The 22,154-nt window shown below is 41.0% G+C and overlaps 1 protein-coding gene across 1 annotated transcript in view; it reads left to right on the top strand.

The window, feature by feature from the left end:
* LOC140492204 (E3 ubiquitin/ISG15 ligase TRIM25-like) overlaps positions 1–20,902 on the top strand; it is a 60,048-nt gene extending 39,146 nt beyond the window's left edge. The window contains exons 2-8 of the mRNA XM_072591090.1: positions 3,364–3,459; positions 5,123–5,353; positions 5,776–5,798; positions 12,434–12,567; positions 13,294–13,428; positions 14,331–14,468; positions 15,271–20,902. Coding sequence (XP_072447191.1) covers positions 3,364–3,459; positions 5,123–5,353; positions 5,776–5,798; positions 12,434–12,567; positions 13,294–13,428; positions 14,331–14,468; positions 15,271–15,794 — 1,281 coding nt within the window. The 3' untranslated portion in view covers positions 15,795–20,902. The remainder of the gene's footprint in view (positions 1–3,363; positions 3,460–5,122; positions 5,354–5,775; positions 5,799–12,433; positions 12,568–13,293; positions 13,429–14,330; positions 14,469–15,270) is intronic.
* Positions 20,903–22,154: the final 1,252 nt, after the last annotated feature.

Raw genomic sequence — 22,154 nt, 5'->3', positions numbered from 1 at the left:
TCTTCCAAGATTTCCTTGATTCTGGAAAGATTCCAGTTAATTGGAAAGTCACAAATTAAACATCTGTCTTTAGGAAAGGTAGAAGACAAAAACAGCAAACCAAAGACCAGTTGTTGGGAAAATGGTAGGGCGTATTATTAAGGAAGTGGTAGCAGGAAATGTAAAAGATCTTAATATAATCAGGCAGATCCAATAGGATCTTGTAAAAGAAAAACAGTGTTTGACAAATTAGAGTTATTTGAAAATGTGACCAATGGGATAGATAAGGGGGAATCCGTAGATTAGTGTATTTGGATTTTCCAAAGATATTTGATAATTGCCATGTAGAAGATTAGCACCCAAGATATGAGGTCATAGTAGATATGTTAGGTGGTAGAATGGACAAATGATCAATGCAAAGTTAAGTTGCAAAACAAGTTGAGGATGACAGGAGGATTCTGCAAAGTGATGTCGATAGGTTGAATGAATGAGCTGAAAAGTGGCGGATGAAATATAATAAGGGAAATTACTAAGCTGTCCGCTTCTGTGGGAAAAATAGGAAGTCAAATATTATGTAAATGCAGAAGAATTGCAGAATGCTGTGATAAAGATATATACACACATCCATGAATCCAATAGGTTAACAGATGACGCAGGTAATTGGGAAGTTACATGAAATATTGGTCTTTAATGTAAGGTATGGAGGACAGAACTCTTAATACAGTTGTACAGAGCATTGGGGAGGCCACTCTTGGAGTACTGGATATCATTTTGGTCTCTTTTGTTTGGGAGAGATATGAGTACTTTGAACATAAAAGGATATATTGGAGTAATAGTAATGTCATTGGATTGCTAATCTAGTGACTCAAGTTAATGTGCATATGTTCAAATCCCACTATATCAACTGGTGAAATTTAAGTTCAATTCAATAATAAACCAGGGGTTGAAAGCTAGTCTTAACAAAAGTACCTTGCAACTATCACCAATTGCTGTTTCTTGAGAATCTGCAGCAAAATGGTCTGAAATTTATGTTTTTTTTGGCTAACTGTCAGATTTGTTGGGTTTCATGGTGAGTTTCTCTCCACTGTATCTCACCAAACTCAGCTCATTATGTCCCTAACTCAACCCATGGTGGGCGTCTTTCTGGATTCCAGTCCCATTCTACCACCTGCCATTCCAGGAGGAACTCACTAGATGTCCACAATTCTTTAAGAGGTTGTTGTGCATCCAAATGAGTACTGGCATTCCAACCCAGTTCATTCTCAGACAATCATTCTGAAGATGTTGGAGAAGGAGAAATGGCATCGTGATTCTCTGACAGGGATCTCCAAAAGCAGGCTGTCCCCTTCCCAGAGAGCTGGCAAGGGAGACTTTGCCATCAGTCCCTGGCAGCCTTGTCTGAGGTCACCATCTGGCTCAAAATACCTGATGTTGCAGTCCCTTTTACCTCACCAAGTTTTTAAAAAATTTGTTCATGGGATTGTGGGCATCACTGACTAGGCCAGCATTAATTGCCCATCGCTAATTACCTGAAGGGCAGTTAATAGTCAAGCAGATTGCTGTGGGAATTGAAGTCTCATGTTGACCAAACTAGGTAAGGACAGTAGATTTCCTTACTTAAAGGGCACCTGATGGATTTTTAGGACAATGGACTGTGGTTACATGGTCATTGTTAAACTAATTTATTTATACTTTATTATCAAATTCTCATCTGCCCTGGTGGTTTTCAATTCCATGCCCTGTGAACATTAACCTGGGATGCTGGATTACTAACCTGGTGTCTTGTCTGCAATTGCGCTGTCTATTGACTCTCACATTTCCCTAAATGTCAATGGTTCTGCACTAAATCTGTTTTTTTGGGTCTCCGTGTAGCCCCAGATGCAGCGGTGCCATCATGATGCCTCACATCATACCCAGAGCTGAAAATGTGTTGCTGGAAAAGCGCAGCAGGTCAGGCAGCATCAAAGGAGCAGGAGAATCGACATTTTGGGCATCAGCCCTTCTACAGGAATCCTGAATTCCTCATTCCTGAAGAAGGGCTGATGCCCAAAACATCGATTCTCCTGCTCCTTTGATGCTGCCTGACCTGCTGCGCTTTTCCAGCAACACATTTTCAGCTCTGATCTCCAGCATCTGCAGTCCTCACTTTCTCCTCTAACATCATACCCATGAAGGATATACCATGGACTGATGTCTGAGTTGAGAGTCTGCTGTATGTGGAAGCGGGCTGTATATGGCGTATATTTGGCAATGAGTTCTGCTGACACCATTGCCGCCTCCTTAGTGAGACATTGCTTTTCTTCCCTCGCCTCTGTGCAAATCTGTTGGTCTTGAATTAAGTGCTCAACAAGGCAGGGAGCTGCACAGAACTCAAGGAGCCAATGTATTCAGGTCATGAGGGATTATAGAGCCTGGGTCCTGTGCACTTCATATGTCTCCGTAATGTTGTTGCTCTGTAATGGGCCTTCCTTCCCTCACAGTCCAAGATATTGACCATACCTACTCCAGATATGGTTATAGCCATTTTCTTTCCAATTATTCACTTTGCACTTCCAGCGCAATGGAGGTGGCAGCAAGTACACTTCATGCAGCAGTTTCCAGCCTTTGCTTCTGTGTATCAGTGACTCCCTTCACATCCTGGTTTCCTTCCTGGTAGCCCTTCCCATCAATCCCATAGGCTTTGCACCTTCCCAGGTTCCTCCTCCCAATATGTTTAGGTGAGCCTGGTCCTGTGTACCATTAACCTTTGAAACCAGGGTGATTCTGACCGTGGGTAAACTCCCCTCCTGTATGACCCCCATTGCCATCCATGCTTTAATGTCTCTCCCCACATAAAATACATCCAAAGATCCTCCAAAATTCTGCTGCCCGTTTTCCTGATTCGGATCAAATCCTGTACTTGCATCTCTCCTGCGCTATCTGACTTAAGATGGATCTTGGTCTGGCAATGCCTCAGTTGTAAAATTCTCATGCTTTGTGTTCAGAACAGATGTTCAGATTTCTTCATGGCCTGACCCCTTGCTATCTCTATAACATCCATATTCCAACCCATTGAAAACACTACTGCTCTTCAATTCTGGCCTTCTGTGCATCGCCAACTTATTTTGCCTACCACTGATTACCAAAACCTTCAAACCAGTCTAGTCCTGCAGTTCAACAACACACACACTAAACACTCTTCACCTCTTGACCACCTTGAATGCACCTCTAAAAGTACTTCTCTAAACCAGCTTTTTGTCGATTATTCTAATGTCTACGTCTTTGGCTCAGTATCAATTTTTGATTGTTTATGCTTCTGCAAAGAATCCTGGGATGTTTTACTGTGTTAAAAGCATGATATAAAGCAGGATATTATTTTGAGCACTTTTATAACTGTCTTTCCAGGAAAAATTAGGGAGAGAAATTGAGAAGCTTCAGGAAGACCAGGAAACTTATTCGAGAAAACAGAGAAACTTGGACAGATCAGCAGATGATATAAAGGTAGGGAAATGTGTAACTGGATTTCAAAAATATTTCCCTCCTCACTGATTAAATGTGCACCTCAGAAACAGACTTCTAAAAAAAAAGTGTTCCTTTGATGGGTGCTGAGTCACTGATAACACTGAGTTCCCATGTGTTTAATGAGAGGGGGAGCTGTTTAACTCTCCCTGCACCTCCTGGGGAATACTATTCCATCACTCAGACGCTGGATTTACTGAAACACACAGTCAGAGGTTAGCAGTTGAAGACTTGTCCTAGAGCCTGGATAATCTGAAAATAGAAAGGAAGGGAAGAAAATCACATTAGCCCGAGTAAGCCTGCAGACAGGTTTCAATCACACCCCCCCTCACTGATCCACCCTGCGCCGTGTCCTGACCTGGGAAGGACAAACAGAAAAGAGATTAAATTCAGGACAAACACTGGTGAAATTTCTCTGCAGCTTCCTTTTAATAGGCAAGAATGACTCCATCCCCACCACATGTCCAGGGAGTCTGTTCCAGAGATCAAGGACCCCGGTGTCTAATCTAACTCTGGATGTGTGTATTTAATTCTAAGGCCCTCTGGTCTGACCATCCTGATCCATCTCAAATACCTTACCCAATGAGTGTGTCCAATAATCCCTCCATCATTTTAAACACCTTTGCCATATCCCCCTCAGCCTGTCTTTCTAATAATCACCTGACCCCATGGAGCTGATCCCCTGAACTAAAATCCGTCAAAGTCTGTGTAACTGTCCACTCCAGAATCTCAATCTCCTTCACCAGGTGTGGGCACCAAAACTGGAGCCAACATTCCACATGTGGATAGTATGATGATGTGACGATGCTGTGGCTTTAAGGAGCTATTTTGTCCTCATTTCTTTGAACAGAGGTTGTAAGGCAGACGTGGTGAGCAGTCTACCAAAACCACAAGAGTAAACAGCTTGTGAGACCTTAGGGTTTTTTAAAAACAAAGTTGGAACAATAGAAGCAGCCTGAATGGGTGAGGTCTAACTCTCACAGATCAAAGGTTTTTAGTTAGCTTTTAGCAGGTGCTGTTCTGGGCTTAAGAAGGTGGAAGCTATTTTTCCCTTCCTCAATTACAGCCAAAAGCTGGGGGGGGGGGGGGGGGGAGTGGTTCTCTTCCTAGCTGCTAGTTTATGTGAGACAAATTCTGTTTTTCTGAATTTGCTAGAGGGTGTGTTTATGGGGGTGTTACTACATTGGAAAAGTTAATTAGTAATAGTTACTGTATCTATTATTCTCTTCAATTTTTCAATAGATTTAAGTTATTTGTAGTGTTGAAATAAATTGTGTTTTGCTTAACGTCAAATAGTTTGAGCAATCAAATTACATTTGGAACACAACATATTAAACCTGCCTTTTAAATAAGGAAAAGTTAGGGTTGAGGCTACTTTCTTAAAATATTTTGAGAGGATCTGGTCTGCTCCATAACAATGGACCAGGTGGCAGTGCCATCCCCAGTATAAATACAGTGCTTTTTCTTTTAATCGCAAGGTAACCCTGGTGAAAATCTATTTTCCCCCCCATTGGGCATCCCCATAACCTCTTGTGGAGACGGGTAGTTAACAGAATAAAGGGTCTTGCTCCTAGAAAGTGCTGTGTGCTCAGGGTTACAGCTGTGAGGAACGGTTGTTTGTAATGAGAGTCGGTTTGGGTTTCAGATACAACTCAATAAGCTGAAAGAAAATATATTGAAGAACTTTGCTGAATGGAGGAGCAAGCTGGAAGAAGATGAAGCCTCCACGCTGAGACTGATCGATGAGGAGGGACTCTACACTCTAACTCAGATTAGGAGCCATTCTGGGGCTTTAAACAAGATGATTGAGCTCGTAGCATCAGTAAATGGAAAAAACCAGAGTCTGTTACAGAGGGACCCCCTCTCCTTCATTCAGGTACATCTTCAATATGAACACGTTGTGTGGAATGGGCTGTTTCTGTGAAGGTAGAGTGAATCTGAATTGTTCAAAGGTTATTGGTGGGGTCCAGCCTCGGCATACATTTGCTGCCCCCCCCCACCCACCTTTTTAATTGCCCTCGGGGTGTTGGTGCTGCCCCCTGCAGTCCTGCCTGAGGAGTGTTGGTGCTGCTCAGCTTTGCTCTGAGGTTCTTGGTGCTGTTCCCCCCCATTGACCCTCTTGGAGTGTTTGTTCAATTCCAGGATGAGTGCAGGGAAATATGTGATTATTCCCAGTTCCTGGGACTGGTGACACCAACTGTTCCACGCTGAACTCTTTCCCTCAATTCCAAATTCACTGTTTAGTTTCACTGGTTGCTTTTCCTGTTGACTGATTTGATTTTCTCTCTTTATTCGCAGAACTCAAGGCAGCTCCTTTCCAGGTAAGTTCCTCGCAGTAGCTGCTGCTAATAAGGAACTTTTCCCTGGTCCTGGGAGCAGAGTTGAATTCATGTTGTGGCAGGAAACCTCCCCAGATACATTGCATTCAAATAGTGGGAATATTGAATGATGTTTGTTATATGTATGAAGTTTGTAAGATTGTTATACAGAGACTGTGCCTTTAATTTTGGATGGAATGAAAGGAGATCATGTGACCTATTCTGACTGAAGGCCACATTTCCACACCTGAAGTGAGTAGCAAGAATCGGAAAGCTCTCTGGCTTAGTGCAAGTACTTGAAAAGATGAGATGAAATAACATGAAGTGCTAAATATCCATAATAGCCTGTATTATTTTTCAATTATTAACTGAGGCCAATTCAAAGCTTTTAACTCACCTCAAATATTTAATCCTCATTAAAACAACCAGACTTGTATTCAAACGAGTATAGAATCATGGAGGTTTACAGCATGGAAAAGGTTCTTCACCCCATCCATGCTGCCAAGTTTTCACCATTAATTGCCTGCATTTGGTCCATATCCTCCCATACCTATCCCATCCATGTATCTGTCTAAATGTCTCTCAAATGACAAAATTGTACTCCCCTCCACTGCCACCTCTGGTAGTCTGTTCTGGACACTTACCACTCAGTATGTGAAAATAAATTGCCCCTGAACCCTTTTTTTATCTCTCCCCTCTCACCTTAAACCTATACCATTTAGTTTTAGACTCCCCTATCATGGGGAAAAGCTGTTGGTTATCTACCTTATCTATGCCTCTTATGATTGTATAGATCTCTAAAAGGTCACCCTTAATTTCCTATAGTCAAGGAAAAAAGTCCCAAGGTATCCATCCTCTCAAACCTTCCAGAGCAGGTAACATCCTAATAAATCTTTTCTGGACTCATTATAGTCTAATAATATCATTTTAAGAGTAGGGCAACCAGAACTGCATGCAATACTCCAAATGTTGCCTTCGCAACATCTTGTACAGCTGCAATAAGACATCCCAATTGCTGTACTCAAAGCTCTGGCCAATGAAAGCTAGCATGCCGAAAGCCTTCTTCAAAACCCAGAGTACCTGTGAGTCCACTTTCAAGAAGCTATAAACCAGTACTCCTAGATCTCTTTGTTCTTTCACACTTCTGTTATGAAGATGTGAGTGTACTGTACATTTAAGACAGTAAAAGGCTAGCAGAACTACCTGACACAGCACCAGGGATTCTGAATAACGTAACTATGTAACACTTGATCAATAGCTCGATTAGCTGGGTATAGAATGAAGCAGGTGGCAGATAAAAGCTCGGAGACTCAGACACTTTCCTGAGGGGATGATGTGTTAGTCCTGTTACCAGTGATAGGAGATCCCTTCAAAGCCAGGTTTTGTGGTCCCTATCAAATTGAGAAAAAGTTGAATCAGGTGAACTATTTAGTAAAGATGCCAGATAGAAAAATGGTCTCGGGTATGTTATGTGAACATGTTAAAACCATATTATACTAGAGAGAAAGAATTGGAGAAATAGGTGTTAGTTACTGCCCTGCAGAGTGAGGAATCAAATCCAGATGATGTGGGTTAGAACATAGAACAGTACAGCACAGAACAGGCCCTTCAGCCCACGATGTTGTGCCGACTATTGATCCTCATGTAAGGTAAACCTAATGTACGAACCCTCAAATTTCTGTGACCATATGCATGTCCAGCAGTCTCTTAAATAACCCCAATGACCTCGCTTCCACAACTGCTGCTGGCAACGTATTCCATGCTCTCACAACTCTCTGTGTAAAGAACCCACCTCTGACATCCCCTCTATACTTTCCTCCAACCAGCTTAAAACTATGACACCTCGTGTTAGTCACTTCTGCTCTGGGAAATAGTCTCTGGCTATTGACTCTATCTATGCCTCTCATTATCTTGTATACCTCAATTAGGTCCCCTCTCTTCCTCCTTTTCTCCAATGAAATAAGTCCAAGCTCAGTCAACCTCTCCTCATAAGATAAGCCCTCCATTCCAGGCAGCATCCTGGTAAACCTCCTCTGAACCCTCTCCAAAGCATCCACATCTTTCCTATAATAGGGCGACCAGAACTGGACACAGTATTCCAAGTGCGGTCTAACCAAAGTTTTATAGAGCTGCAACAAGATCTCACGACTCTTAAACTCAATCCCCCTGTTAATGAAAGCCAAAACACCATATGCTTTCTTAACAACCCTGTCTACTTAGGTGGCAATTTTAAAGGATCTATGTACCTGTACACCAAGATCCCGCTGTTCCTCCACACTGCCAAGAATCCTGTCTTTAATCCTGTACTCAACTTTCAAGTTCAACCTTCCAAAATGCATCACTTCGCATTTATTCAGGTTGAACTCCATCTGCCACCTTTCAGCCCATCTCTGCATCCTGTCAATGTCACGCTGCAGCCTACAACAGTCCTCTATACTGTCAACGACACCTCCAACCTTTGTGTGATCTGCAAACTTGCTGACCCATCCTTCAATCTCCTCATCTAAGTCATTAATAAAAATTACAAAGAGTAGAGGCCCAAGAACAGAGCCCTGTGGAACACCACTCACCACCGAATTCCAGGCAGAATACTTTCCTTCCACTACCACTCGCTGTCGTCTGTCGACCAGCCAATTCTGTATCCAGACAGCTAAATTTCCCTGTATCCCAGTCCTCCTGACCTTCTGAATGAGCCTACCATGGGGAACCTTATCAAATGCCTTGCTCGAAGTCCATATACACCACATCCACTGCTCGACCTTCATCAACTTGTCTAGTAACATCCTCGAAGAACACAATAAGGTTTGTGAGGCATGATCTGCCCCTCACAAAGCCGTGCTGACTGCCTTTAATCAAGCCATGCTCTTCCAGATGGTCATAAATCCTATCCCTCAGAATCCTTTCTAACACCTTGCAGACGACAGACGTGAGACTGACTGGTCTGTAATTGCCTGGAATTTCCCTATTTCCTTTCTTGAAGAGAGGAATTACATTTGCCTCCCTCCAGTCCTCAGGTACGACTCCAGTGGAGAGCGAGGATGCAAAAATCTTCGCAAGCGGCGAAGCAATCACATTTCTCGCTTCCCAAAGCAGCCGAGGACAAAGCTGGTCTGGCCCTGGCGACTTGTCAATCTTAGTTTGTCAAAATTTTCAGCACATCAGCTTTCTCAATCTCTATCTGTTCCAGCATGCTTACCTGCTCCTCAATGGTTTCATTCACTACAAGGTCCTTTTCTTTCGTAAAGACAGAAGCAAAAAACGCATTTAGAGCTTCCCCTACCTTCTCAGACTCAACACACAAGTTCCCTATACTATCTCTGATCGGCCCTATACTTTCTTTGATCATTCTCTTATTCCTCACGTACATGTAAAATGCCTTTGGATTCTCCCTAATCCTTCCTGCCAATCCTTTTTCGTGACCCCCCTCATGGCTCTCCTCAGACCATTTTTGAGCTCCTTCCTTGCCTGCCTGTAATCCTCTAGAGCTGAGTAAGACCCTAGCTTCCTCCACCTTACGTAAGCTACCTTTTTCCTTTTGATGAGAAGCTCCTCTGCTCTCGTCATCCAAGATTCCTTTACCTTACCCCTTCTTGCCTGTCTCAGAGGAACACATTTGTACATCACTCACAACAATTGTTCCTTAAACAGTCTCCACATGTCTATAGTGCCCTTTCCATGGAACAGTTGCTCCCAGTCCATGCTTCCCAACTCCCATCTGATAGCATCATAGTTTCCTTTTCCCCAATTAAATATCCTCCCATTGTGCCTGCTTCTCTCCTTCTCCATAGCTATGTAGAATGGGAGGCAGTTGTAGTCACTATCACCAAAATGCTCTCCCACCACAAAATCTGACACCTGCCCCGGCTCATTGTCGAGCACCAAATCCAAAATGGCCCCTCCCATCATCGGCCTGTCAACATACTGAGTTAGGAAACCCTCCTGAACACACCTTACAAAAACAGCACCTTCCAAACCAAGTGCTCGAAGGAGGTTCCAATTAATATTGGGAAAGTTAAAATCATAAAGAGGATTGTGATGTGCCTCAAAATAGATTTTAAAATGAAGACATCCTTAATGAGTGGGATAGTTGTCTCTCTCAGGAGCATAGAATGTAGTTGAAAGATTTGCTACTGCAGTATAAGGACATATGTAAGAATCAGATGTGGAGGACTAACGCAATTGTACATAGGGAATACTGCTCCGATAAAACAACACCCCGATCGGCTTAATCCTTTCAAAGCCAGACAGGTCCAGATGGAGGTGGAGGCCATGCTCGATGATGACATCATCAAACCGAGCCAGAGCGAGTGGACTTCGCTGATCATCTTAGTTCCCAAACCAGACGGGCCTGAACGATTCTGCGTGGATTATCGGAAGGTCAATGCTGTTACAAAATCGGACACATATCTACTTCCTAGATTGGGGGACTGTATTGAGAAAGTCAGACAAGCCAGTTACAGCACCAAGTGGGCATAATGTGTGGTTACTGGCAGGTACCATTATCAGAGTCGGCAAAACAATTTCTGCATTTGTAACCCCAGGTCAAAGTAATGCTCTTTGGAATGAAGAACACACTCACCACATTCCAAAGAACAGAGTTGTGGCTGGGCTAACAAACTATGCAGTCTATTTGGACAATGTAGTCATAGAGTCATAGAGATGTACAGCATGGAAACAGACCCTTCGGTCCAACCTGTCCATGCCAACCAGATATCCCAACCCAATCTACACATTTTATTTCTCTACTGTCTTGTCACTAAAGAAGATATGCCCAGATACTTTTGTATCTAAGTTGGCGCTGTAATTGGTGATATAAAAATATTTCACTATACTCATTGAGGAAATGTGACAATAAAAGCTCTTCTATTCTATCCTCTGTGTAAAAAAAAAATCTTTCCACATTTTCTTTAAACGTGCCCCCCTCACCTTAAACCTACGCCCAGTAGTATTTGACATTTCCACCCTGGGAAAAAGATTCCAACTTCTATCCTATCCATGCCTCTCATAATTTTAAATTCTTCTAACAGGTCACTCCTCAACCTCTGAAGCTCTGGTACAAACACTTTAAGTTTGTCCAGCCTCTCCTTATATCTAATACACTCTAATCCAGGCAGGTAAACCTCTTTTGCACCCTCTCCAAAGTCTCTGCATCTTTCCTGTAGTGCGGTGACAAGGATTGTGTGCACGACTCCAAATGTTGCTTGGCCAAAGTTTTATACAGTTGCAACATGACTTGCCAACAATTATGCTCACTGCCCCAAATGATGAAGGCAAGCTTGTTGTATGTCTTCTTTATCACCTTATCCACTTGTGTTGCCATTTTCCGGGAGTTATGGACTTGGAACCCAAGATCCCTCTTTCGATCAATGCTCCTAAGGGTACTGCCATTTACTATATACTTTCCTCCTGCATTTGTCCTCCCAAAATGCATCACTTCACACTTGTTCGGATTAAACTCCACCTGCCATTTCTCTGTCCGACTTTTCATCTGATCTATAAGATGCTGCATCCTTTGATAACCTTCCTCACTACCCCCAACTCCAATTTTCGTGTCATCTGCAAACTTACTAATTAGATCACTGTTATTTTTGTCCAAGTTATTTATATCTTCAGTAATTCCATGTAGATAGCATCCACTGCTGTACCCTCATCACTTTTGTCATTTCTTCAACACCTCAATCAGGTTTTTGAGACAACTCCTCCTCTGCATAAAGTTATGCTGACTATCCCTGACAAATTCATTCTTCTCCAAATGCAAATAAATCCTGTCCCTAAGAATCTTCTGCTCGAACTTCCCTATCGTTTATGTCAGGGTCTCTCAGCCTATAATTTCTTGAACAAAGGAACAATATTGGCTACTCCCCAGTCTTTTGAGATCTTGCCTGTGGCTAAAGAGGATGCAAAGATCTCTATTAAGGCCCCAGCAATATCCTCTCTTGCCTCCTTCAGTATCCTGGGATAGATCCCATCAGGGCCTGGGGACTTAAGTACCTTAATATTTTTCAAGATACCCAACACTTGCTCCTTTTTAATATCAACATGCCTTAGAGTATCAACAAATGCCTTTCTAAACTTCCCATTATCCATGCCTTTCTCCTTGATGAATACCAAAGCGAAATATTCATGAAGGACCTCACCCTCTTCCTCTGGTTCCATGCATTAATATACTCCTTTGTCTTTAAATGGATCTACCCTTTCCCTAGTTACCCTCTTACTCCTAATATACATAAAAAATGTCTTGTCCATGCCCCTGCTAGCCCTCCTAACTTCTTTTTAAGTTCCATTCTGCTTCCTTTATACCCCTCAAGGGACTTGCTTGATTTCTTTTTCCTAAACCTTAACATTTGCTTCCTTTTTCTTTTGAATTAGAAAAATTCAGGTTCCTGAATCTTGACATGTTTATCCTTCATCCTGACAGGAATACGCTGGTCCTGATACCTGGTCAACTGGCCACACATTCACCTGTCCTATTTTATTATTTCTGGCCTCACTAGCACACAGCATAGGGAGTAATCCTGAGATTATAACCCTAGAAGTCCTCCTTTTCAACTTTGTACCTAACTCCCTAAATTCCCTTTTGCAGAACCTTATTTGAAACACCCTCACTGATAAAACCATTCTCTTCTATTTCGTTTCAGAGTGACTGAGACTCGGACAGTCATAGAGCCAAATGTTCCAGAGGTCACCCTGAATCTGTCTGGTATATTTCAACACCTTCAGGACAAGCTGAATTCTTGGGAAAATTACCACTCAGACATATTGGGAATCATCAGTAAGAACATGCAACTTTTCTCCAATCTAAGGGAATGAGAGCAGGTTGGGTTAATTGTGTTCATACAGCTGGGAATATACTTGAAGTTTAAAGTGAGCTTCATGCGTGTATGAATCAAGAACCTGAGATCCATCCTCAGTCCCCAGTAAGATATGCTTTAATGAGGAGAAACTTCTTCACCCAGAGAGTGGTGGCTGTGTGCAATGCTCTGCCCCAGAGGGCAGTGGAGGCCCAGTCTCTGGATTCATTTAAGAAAGAATTGGATAGAGCTCTTAAAGATAGTGGAGTCAAGGGTTATGGAGATAAGGCTGGAACAGGATACTGATTAGGAATGATCAGCCATGATCATATTGAATGGCGGTGCAGGCTCGAAGGGCAGAATGGCCTACTCCTGCATCTATTGTCTATTGTCTATTGTCTAAACCTTCCTCTGTGGAATGGGTCCACTGTGGGCCAGGGAGGAATGTCAATTAGAATGTCCCTTGAAGGGACATTGTTGTAAAGTTTGTTTCACGTGTAATCCAGTAAAAGGGCCTCCACTTATTAAATGCTTTTCATAACATCAGGCCATCCCGAATTACTTAAAGCTAATGAAGTTCTACTTTTGAGGCGTAATCACTGATATGATATCATTAGGTATAGTAATGGTATCTTCAACCCATCTTTCAGTAATACGAAAACAGCTGGAACTCACAACATCACAATTACAATGTGCTTTGTTTACAGTGCCATCTTCCATCAGAGACACGGGCTTACTGAATGTAACTCCTTCCCAGCATAACTCCTCTGGGGCAGCCCCTGTCCCCACAAAGGTCAGCTCACCATTGACTACAATTGACAAGGAAGCTGAAAAATCCCTAGGTGGGTTTGTAATCTTCAAATGGGTTCATTTTGTCTGTGACGTATCCATCTCCTTTCTCAATTAACCCTCGCTTTTCTCCTAAACCTATAATTTTCAATCTGACCCTTATTTTTGTGACATTCCCTCAGTTGTGGGACTTTTAGTTGAAAATGGAAAAAAACAGGCTATTTGCAGTTTTATAGCATCTTTCATCACCCTTCATAACCTCATGACATTCAAAAGTGCTTTTCAGCCATTGAAGTTCTATTTTTGAAATGTAGTTACTGTTGTAATGTACGAATAGATAAAGATGGAATCTACAAGCCACAACTGAGAACACTAAAGAGGCTAGTCCTTACAGTTTCACTATTCCCAATCACCATGTGCTTTGTTTACATTGTCAGCTTCCACCGAATACGTGGACCAATCAAGAGTGCCTCCTTTCCCTCAAAGTGCTTCGGGGGCAGATCCTATCCCAGGGAATGTCATCCAGAATTTGACTGAGATCAAAATGGGCACAGAAATATCCCATGGTGTGTTTGTAATCTTCAATGGAGTTCAACCAAATATAACTTGTATTTAACCCACTCAGCTTTCAAGAAATCCCTTGGTTTTTTTTCTCTCTTAACCCTTCCATTTTCTAGTTAACTCTATTTTTTGTGACACTTCTTCAGTCAGTGGTTTGAGATTTGAATTTAAAGAGTAAAGTAAAATAAGGAAGGTTTACATCTTTATTGCGCCTTTCATAATCTCAGGATTTCCTACAATGCTTTACAGCATATGAACTCTGTTTTAAGTGTAGAGTCACTGTTGTAATGTATGAATATATAAGGATGGAATCTCTTACCAACCACTGAGGAATATGCAGGAGGCTGGAACTTGTTATGCCATAATTCCCAATGACTGCATGCTATGTTTACAGAGTCAGCTTCCACCCCTGAACACAGCGACGCAGTGAGCAAAACTCCTTCCCAAGAGAGTGTTTCTGAAGCAGCCACTGACCAAGAGAAAATTCTTCAGCCATCATCTGGAATCGATGGGACAACAGAAATATCCCAAAGTAGGTTCATAATTTTACATAGAAATCAAACCAATTCTTACATTTTTTCAAATAATGTTCCTTCAGTCTGAATTTAGAGTAGGGGATTTGAAGTTCAAGTTTCCGTAACTATTCCTGGAACAGACTTGATTTTTTTTTGACATGGGGTCTATGTAAGTGTTGGTAAGTTTGATGTAGAGAGGGGACAACAAATTAACATACAGAAGGGACAGATTCAATACAAGTCCCAACTACTCTTCACCATTCTGTGTAAACTGATAGAGGTTCGAATTAGACTGTGAATAGAATGGGACAGAAATTTGGGGAGAAAGTCCAGGACATACTGCTGTATTCAGAATATTTCAGTAACTTCAAAACACAGCCCAGGATACAGTCCTATATTCAGAATGAGACAATAACAGAGGGAATAAGTCCAGGACAAACACCTGTATTCAAGGTGGGATAGTATTATGTGTGTTACCAACGTAATCAGTGTTCAGATTGTGGGGATGTAACGGTGTTGTGCACTGATGAGTCCCTTCTATTGTGTTCTCGGGAATATATCCACAACACTTGTATGATGAAATTGACTGTTACACAGTATCTCATGTTAATGTTTGCACTGAGTAACATGGGGATCCACACACTGATCTTTAACAGAGATTTTGACTGAAGGCCTTTTATTTAACATGGGAAGAATCTAGTCTAACAGTAATGTGGGTCTGATAGTGTCTGGGAAATACTTATATTCCGATCCTGCAGCAGTCACTTATTGATCTAAGTGGAAATACTGTGTCTGACCAATCTCTTCTCACCTCTCTAGGAAAAAGTCCATTGAGCCTGGATCCAAAGACAGCAAACTGCAACTTGATTCTGTCTGATGATCTGAGATCAGTAATGTGGACAGACCAGCAACAGCCCTATTCGCCTCACCCAAAGAGATTTAAGTATCTTCCTCAAGTACTTTGCTCCCAGAGCTTTTCCTCAGGATCCCATTCCTGGGATGTGGCGACTGATGGGAATTACTGGAGAATCGGGATTGTGTATGGGAGTGTGGAGAGAGAGGGGGAAGTCTCTTCTCTTGGAAACAGTAGTAAATCTTGGAGTTTGGATTTTATTGCAGGTTATCTTACAGCTCGGCACAACTCTCAGATCACAGTCCTTCCATTGCTCCCATCTGTGAACAGGATTCGAGTCCAGTTGAACTATGAGGCTGGGACTTTGTCATTTTACCAGGTCACTGACTCACTGAAACATTTACACACATTTCAAACCACATTCACTGAACCCGTGTTCCCAGCATTTTATAGTTGGGACAAATCCCTAAAACTGTTAAGTTCAACATGATATTTGAGACTCTGACGTCACTTCTGGTATCAATGAATTTGGTGACGGAAATTTCACGCTAAATAGGACAGAAACTATTGAAGCGCCCACAAGAATTGAAAAGTAAAGCGTTTTTTTTTGTTTACACCAATTTATGAAACAAATCAATCCCATTCTTCCACTCCCCAAGGAAACTTAAGTCTTAAGATATATCGTCATGGAGATCCAGCCAGAATATGTACAATTAAGTGTCAAATTGTTTTGTGTATCCTTCTAATGTCACTCTGTGGTCTCCCTCTGTAATGATAACATTACTCAGTTTCCTCATCTGATGATGACATTGCTTTGTCTCCCTCTATCTGATGATGTTATAGGACCATGGAGAGGTTACATCACAGAAAGAAGCCATTTTAATCCATCATGTCTGGGCCAGCTGAATACCCTATTCTAATCACACTTTCGCTAACTTTATTCACAGTGTTGGAGGTTACAGACCCAGGTTCCCTGTTAAATACCTTGAGAGTTTCTGCCTCAACAATCAAACTGGGCAGACATTCCTGATTCCTGTCTCCACTAACTCTGTTGCCAATTACCTTAAACCTGTACCCCCTTGTATTCGACCCCTCTGCTAGGAGAAACAGATCTTCCCTGTCCAATCTATCTAAGCCTCTCACCGCTTTGTATACTTAAGTTTAGTCATCTCTCAGCCTCCTCTGTTCTCGGTAAAACAGCTATTCAACAAGTCCTCATAGTGGCAATGTTTAAGCCCTGGTAACATTCTTGTGAATCTCCTCTGTACTCTCACTAGAGCAACTGAAATGTAGTGATCATGACTGGAGCCAAAACTGCTGTTGTGATCAATTTGTTAGATAGTTATGGTATTATATTTCTGCTTTTTTTATTCAATACCTTGCTCAATGAAAAAAACACATCCTGTATGCCTTCCTTATTGCCTTATTTACCATTCTTCCACCTTCAGGGACTTGTTGACACATACTGCAATTCCTCTCAGTTCCTCAGTTCCTTTATCCCTCTCAACACACTCCCATTTATTCTGTATTCCCTAGCAATTCCCTCCCCGAATGCATAACTTTGTACTTTTCTGGACTGAATTTCATTTATCACTTTCCTGCTCACTCAACCAAACCATTATTGTTATTCTGAAGTCAATAGCCATCCTTTTCAGTATCAACTATCTGGTCAAATTTTTGTTGTTTACAGATCTTCCAATCAAATTTCCCATGTTTAAGTGTATATAATTAAAATGTAATATCAAAGGGCCCAACACTGAGTCCTGAAGAATTGCAGTAGAAACTATTTTCCATTTGCAATAACTTAGATTGACCATTGTCATTTGTTTCCTGCCACTGAGCCAACTCTGGATCCAACTCACCAGATTCCCCAGTATCCCATAGACTCGAATTTCACTAACCAGTCAGTTATATGGGAACTTGTCAAATGCCTTGATAAAATCCATGTAGACAACATCAATTCACTTTTACCAGATCAACTCAGCGTTATAACATTTGCTTTTCCTCAATTTAGAAATTTTTACTTCTGTTTTATTCTTGTCACTTTCCACAATGATGCTAAATCTAAGTGTGTTATGGTCAATATCTCCAAAATGGTCACACTGCTACTTCAAGCACCTGCCCAACAATTTCAAAAAACTACAGCTATTTAATTGCTGGACTAATCGTGGATATCTCTTCTGATAATGTAATTTCCAGGTCTCTCTGCGCAAGCATATGAATTGGGAATCCACGCTGTTATGACATGGCAATGAATCCTTATGTTAATTAAACCAAACACCCAGAAAAGCTGACCTCGCAATCTGTTAAAACATGAGTAATGGAAAACTCACAAATTCCACTATTTAAAGAAAATAATATCAATTTATTCTTTAACTCTAAAAGTGAACTTTAAACAACATCTATTGACAACTCTCAGCCCCCTTTCTCTTAACTGCATGCTAATTGCCTCCAACTCTATAACAACATACTGTTCCAATACAACACTTATTAAAATAACATCAACTTAATTTCAAAACCATACAGCGGCTGTTGGTCTCCGGTATCGTCTTTCAGCTGAAGATCTCCCAGTGTCATCTCTTATCTTTTACTGTGAATATTTTTCATATGAGAAAGGTACCTTTGATAGAGAGTGGTTTTGAATGGCAGTCTTTTTCGACTGCAGTTACTCACTCAGTGGCAATTACTCTCTCGATGACAGTTTCTCTGGCTGACTTTCAAAATGCCTGCTTTTTTTAATACCCCAAACATTGGATTGCCTCATTGGTTTGATATTGGCAAAAACAATAAATTCAAACTCAATCGAGTTTTTGTATCCTGAGGCATAATTTAAACTGGTTGGTTAAATTCGAATTGTTGTCAAAACAACAATTAACTTGGATATTTGTTTCACAGCTAAATGTGACATTTTTTTCAATTTTCCAGTACACTCTGAGACTGCCAGTTACTCACATGACAGGTGTTTGTAAGCTGTCAGTGCAAAACAACATGCACTCTCTCTTAAAGGTACAGTACATGCCTTCAATGTCACGACAATGTAGATAACATCAATCCACTTTTGCAAGGTCAACTCTTAGCTTTATAAAATGTGCCTTTCCTCAATTTAGAAATGTTTACTTTTTATAAAAATTGACACTTTACATAACGGTGCTGAATCTAAGTGTGCTATGATCAATGTCTCTAAAATGGTCACCCTTTGACACTTCAAGCACCTGCCCAACAACTTCAAAAGACTAAAGCTGTTTGATTGCTCGACTAATTACTGAATATTTCTTCTGATAATGTAGTTTCCAGGTCTCTCCATGCAAGCGTATGAATTAGGAATAGAGGTAGGCCTTTTATCCCCTCAGACTTGCTCTGTCTTTCAGTGATCATGGCTGACCTGTTGGTGTTTTGAAAAGCACATTCCCATTTACCCTAATAATCTTTTATTCTCTTACCTAATAAGAACTTACCTCCACCTTAAAAGTATTCAATGATCCTGCTTCCACCACTTTCTGAGGCAGAGAGTTCCAGAGTCACACAACCCTCTGAGAGAGAAAAAAGTCCCCTCATGTCCATCCTAAAAAAGTCACCTCTAACTTGTAAGTAGCACCCACAGCTCCTAACTACCCACAAGAGGGAACATTCTTTCTATTTCCACCTGGTCAAGACCATTCAGGATCTTATAGACTTAAATCATACCACCCCTCATGCTTCCAATTTCAAGTGAAAACAAGTCCAAATTGTCAAAAGCTTCCTCTTATGACCGCCTACTCATTCCAGGAATCAATCCAGCAAACTTCCCTTGAAATGTCTCCAATTCATTTCCATTCTTCACAAATGCCCTGTATAACTGAAGCAGAACCTCTTTACTTTTATCTTCAGTTCCCCTCATAATTAAAGATAGTATTTCGTAAGTCCTTGTTAATACTTGCCGTATCTGCATACCAATGTTTTGTGACCCATTCACTAAAACACCCTGACACCTCTGCTCCTATGAATTTTGTAGATGTTCTCTGCTTAAGTAATACTCAGCTTTTTTGTACTTCCTGCCTAAGGTTCACATTTTCTCATCTGTGAGGTAGTTGCTTCAACCAACATATCGATATACACCTCATAATAGTTACCTACCTACCTCTATCTCATCTTCAAATTTAGCTACTGTGCCTCACTCCCCTCATCCAACTGATAATATAAATTGTAATAAGTTGAAACCACAGCACAAATTCCTTCTAAACCCCACTAATCATATCCAGCCACATATAAGATCCATATAAGCAAACTTTGATTTTTGCCAGTCAGCCAATTTTATATCCCGACTACTGAGTTACCTCTGATAGCATGAGGTATTATTTTACAGAATTACCTTTAATGCAACACATTGTCAAATGACTTCTAGAAATCCAAATACAATATTATTACAAAAATACAAATCTAGTTTATCCACAGTGCACATTACCCCTTCAAATAACTGCTATAAATTGGTAACTATTTCTCTTTCATGATATGATGCTGAATCTTCCCAATTATCTTGGATTTTTCTAAGTGCTCAGCTAGAACCTCCTCAACAATTGATTCTGACAGTTTCGCCACAATATATACCAAACAAACTGATTTATAGTTTTCTGTTTGCTGTCTTCCTCCCTCCTTGAACAGAGGAATTATATTTGCTACTTTCCAGTCTGATGGAACCTTTCAAAAATCTAGTGAATTTTTGAAAATGAACAATAAAGCATCAACAATGCATTCACCATCTCTTTCAAGGCCGTGAGATAAAGTCCATCAGGACATGGAGTCTTATCCTGCTGATGTGATATTCCCTGGCCTCTCCTTTTGCTGATGTTATTGGCAGATCTCACCCTCTGATATCAGCGGGTGCCCTGTGCTTTATTTCTTTTATGAATCCATGTGGTCTTTCTGCCTTTCTTTATTAAAACAAAAAGTTGCTTCTTGTGATTTAGCTGTCATTTGTCATGTTACAATTGACTTAAATTGTACAATTTCTCTGCTTTGTCGTATAATTGTTGTGGTATAAGTCTCAATAGTGAATGATAATAATAACAGACATGCCTGCATTAAACTCCTCAGTGAATCATAGTAATGACAGCAGACACCGTCTATTAATCTTGTTACTGAATTGTAGTAGCATAAATCATGGTTACCCTTTTCACACTAACTTTAGGTGAAACTGTTTCTGTTAGCAATGCTCAATTAGCACAAGTGACAGTGGTTAGAAATGTTTTCAATGACAAAGCTCCAAACTTGTCTTCACTCACCCCAGCTTTGAAAAGGCATCAGCCATTTCCCGGGAAAATTAAGGAGCGGTGGTGAGTTATAGCAAGTTAATCTTGCAGCTACTTGGATGAGAATACCTCAAAGTGTGTGATGCCTCATAATGAGAGTGAAAGAGAAGGGATAAAAGCTGATTGTTACAATAGATACTTCAGATTGCCTCAACACTTGACGAGCTGATTCCCTTGCTCTTGAAACCTGCGACCCAGTGAACTCACCTGTTTCTCTGTAAGCACTTCAAGAACATGTGTGATTATTTTTGAGATGGTATTGTCTCTGTGTGACTATTGTTAATGACAGATACCATTATTTGCTTCACTCCTATGAAAACTAATAAATGCTTTTGAACTCTAATACCTTGCGAATAATTTATGAATTTATAAGTCAGAACTTAGTAGTTAACACCACATTGTTAGCATAGGTGGTAGAACAAACCGTTCAGAATGTTGAACTGTGTTTCCCTCACTTTTAATATCGCTTCATTTTGCTAATTTATTCCACCTGCTCCATTAACATTCTGTAATCTAAATAAAAGTTTAGAGAAACCAATTCTTTCTCTTCAACCATTATAATTTCACAGTCAGACACAGAGAGATGCATTGAAATGACTTTGAGCCCCTTTGATGTGGGCTCTGTGACATTATGGGATGAATGGTCTGTGGGTATTGTAACCAGCCTAGCCTTAACCCAATTTTCACCCTGTGATAGATTCAGGGAGGTGTAGACGGTATTTGTGAGGTGGGATCGTTAACAGGTTGAACCAGCTGGGATAGATACAGTCATCTAAAACTGTGAACTGGTGTCCCAATGTCTTTACCCACCAGTATTCTGAATCAGTTCACCCCTTCCCTTGTCCAAAGTTAGAGTCCACCAGTAGAATCTCTATTCCTGGGCCAACCAAATACCTGCTCCATCAATTTGTCTGTGTCCTTTTGGAGTTCTACACTGTCCTTCTCACAGTTTACAATTCTTTTCAGTTTCATATCATCTCCAAGCTTTTAGAATGCCCTTGTGATTGTGCCCTTTTCATTCCCCAGCTCGACAGAAATTGATTCTGTCCTGAGCTCGATGATACATTCTCTTTCAGTGCACTCTTTGAGCAATATTACCACCCCCTTCCTCTATCCTTTTCTGAACATTTTGATTAGGATTATGAGCATGGAACTCAAGTACAAACACAAATTGAGGAGAAGTCCCCTGAGATAATGGGACCTGCAACCTCTCACACCTTTGTTTCTCCTTCAAAGTGCAAAGGTGACCATTTTCATCATCTGAATTGTTTGGTCCGGTTCCAGTTCCAGTTGACTACTAAGACTGATCTGCATGCACATCTGATACCCATCAGCCATGATTGAATGGCGGATTGGACTAGAAGGGCCGAATGGCCTTACTTCCACTCCTATGCCTTATGGTCTTACAGAACACTGTTCTGAAAATGGGACACAATACCAGAAACAATTGAGTTTTGGATGAATTGCTGGCTCAGAATATTCTTTCCTTGCATTTTCTATTTGCCTGTGCTGCCTGCTTGCTTTTGATGGAGGCTGTACTATATTTTGTTTCCATCAGGTAGTGG

This window comes from Chiloscyllium punctatum, chromosome 20, assembly GCF_047496795.1.
Source record: "Chiloscyllium punctatum isolate Juve2018m chromosome 20, sChiPun1.3, whole genome shotgun sequence".
Taxonomy (NCBI): Eukaryota; Metazoa; Chordata; class Chondrichthyes; order Orectolobiformes; family Hemiscylliidae; genus Chiloscyllium; species Chiloscyllium punctatum.
The sequence above is the reverse complement of the archived record's forward strand: the minus strand, read 5'-3'. Positions and strand labels throughout refer to the sequence as shown.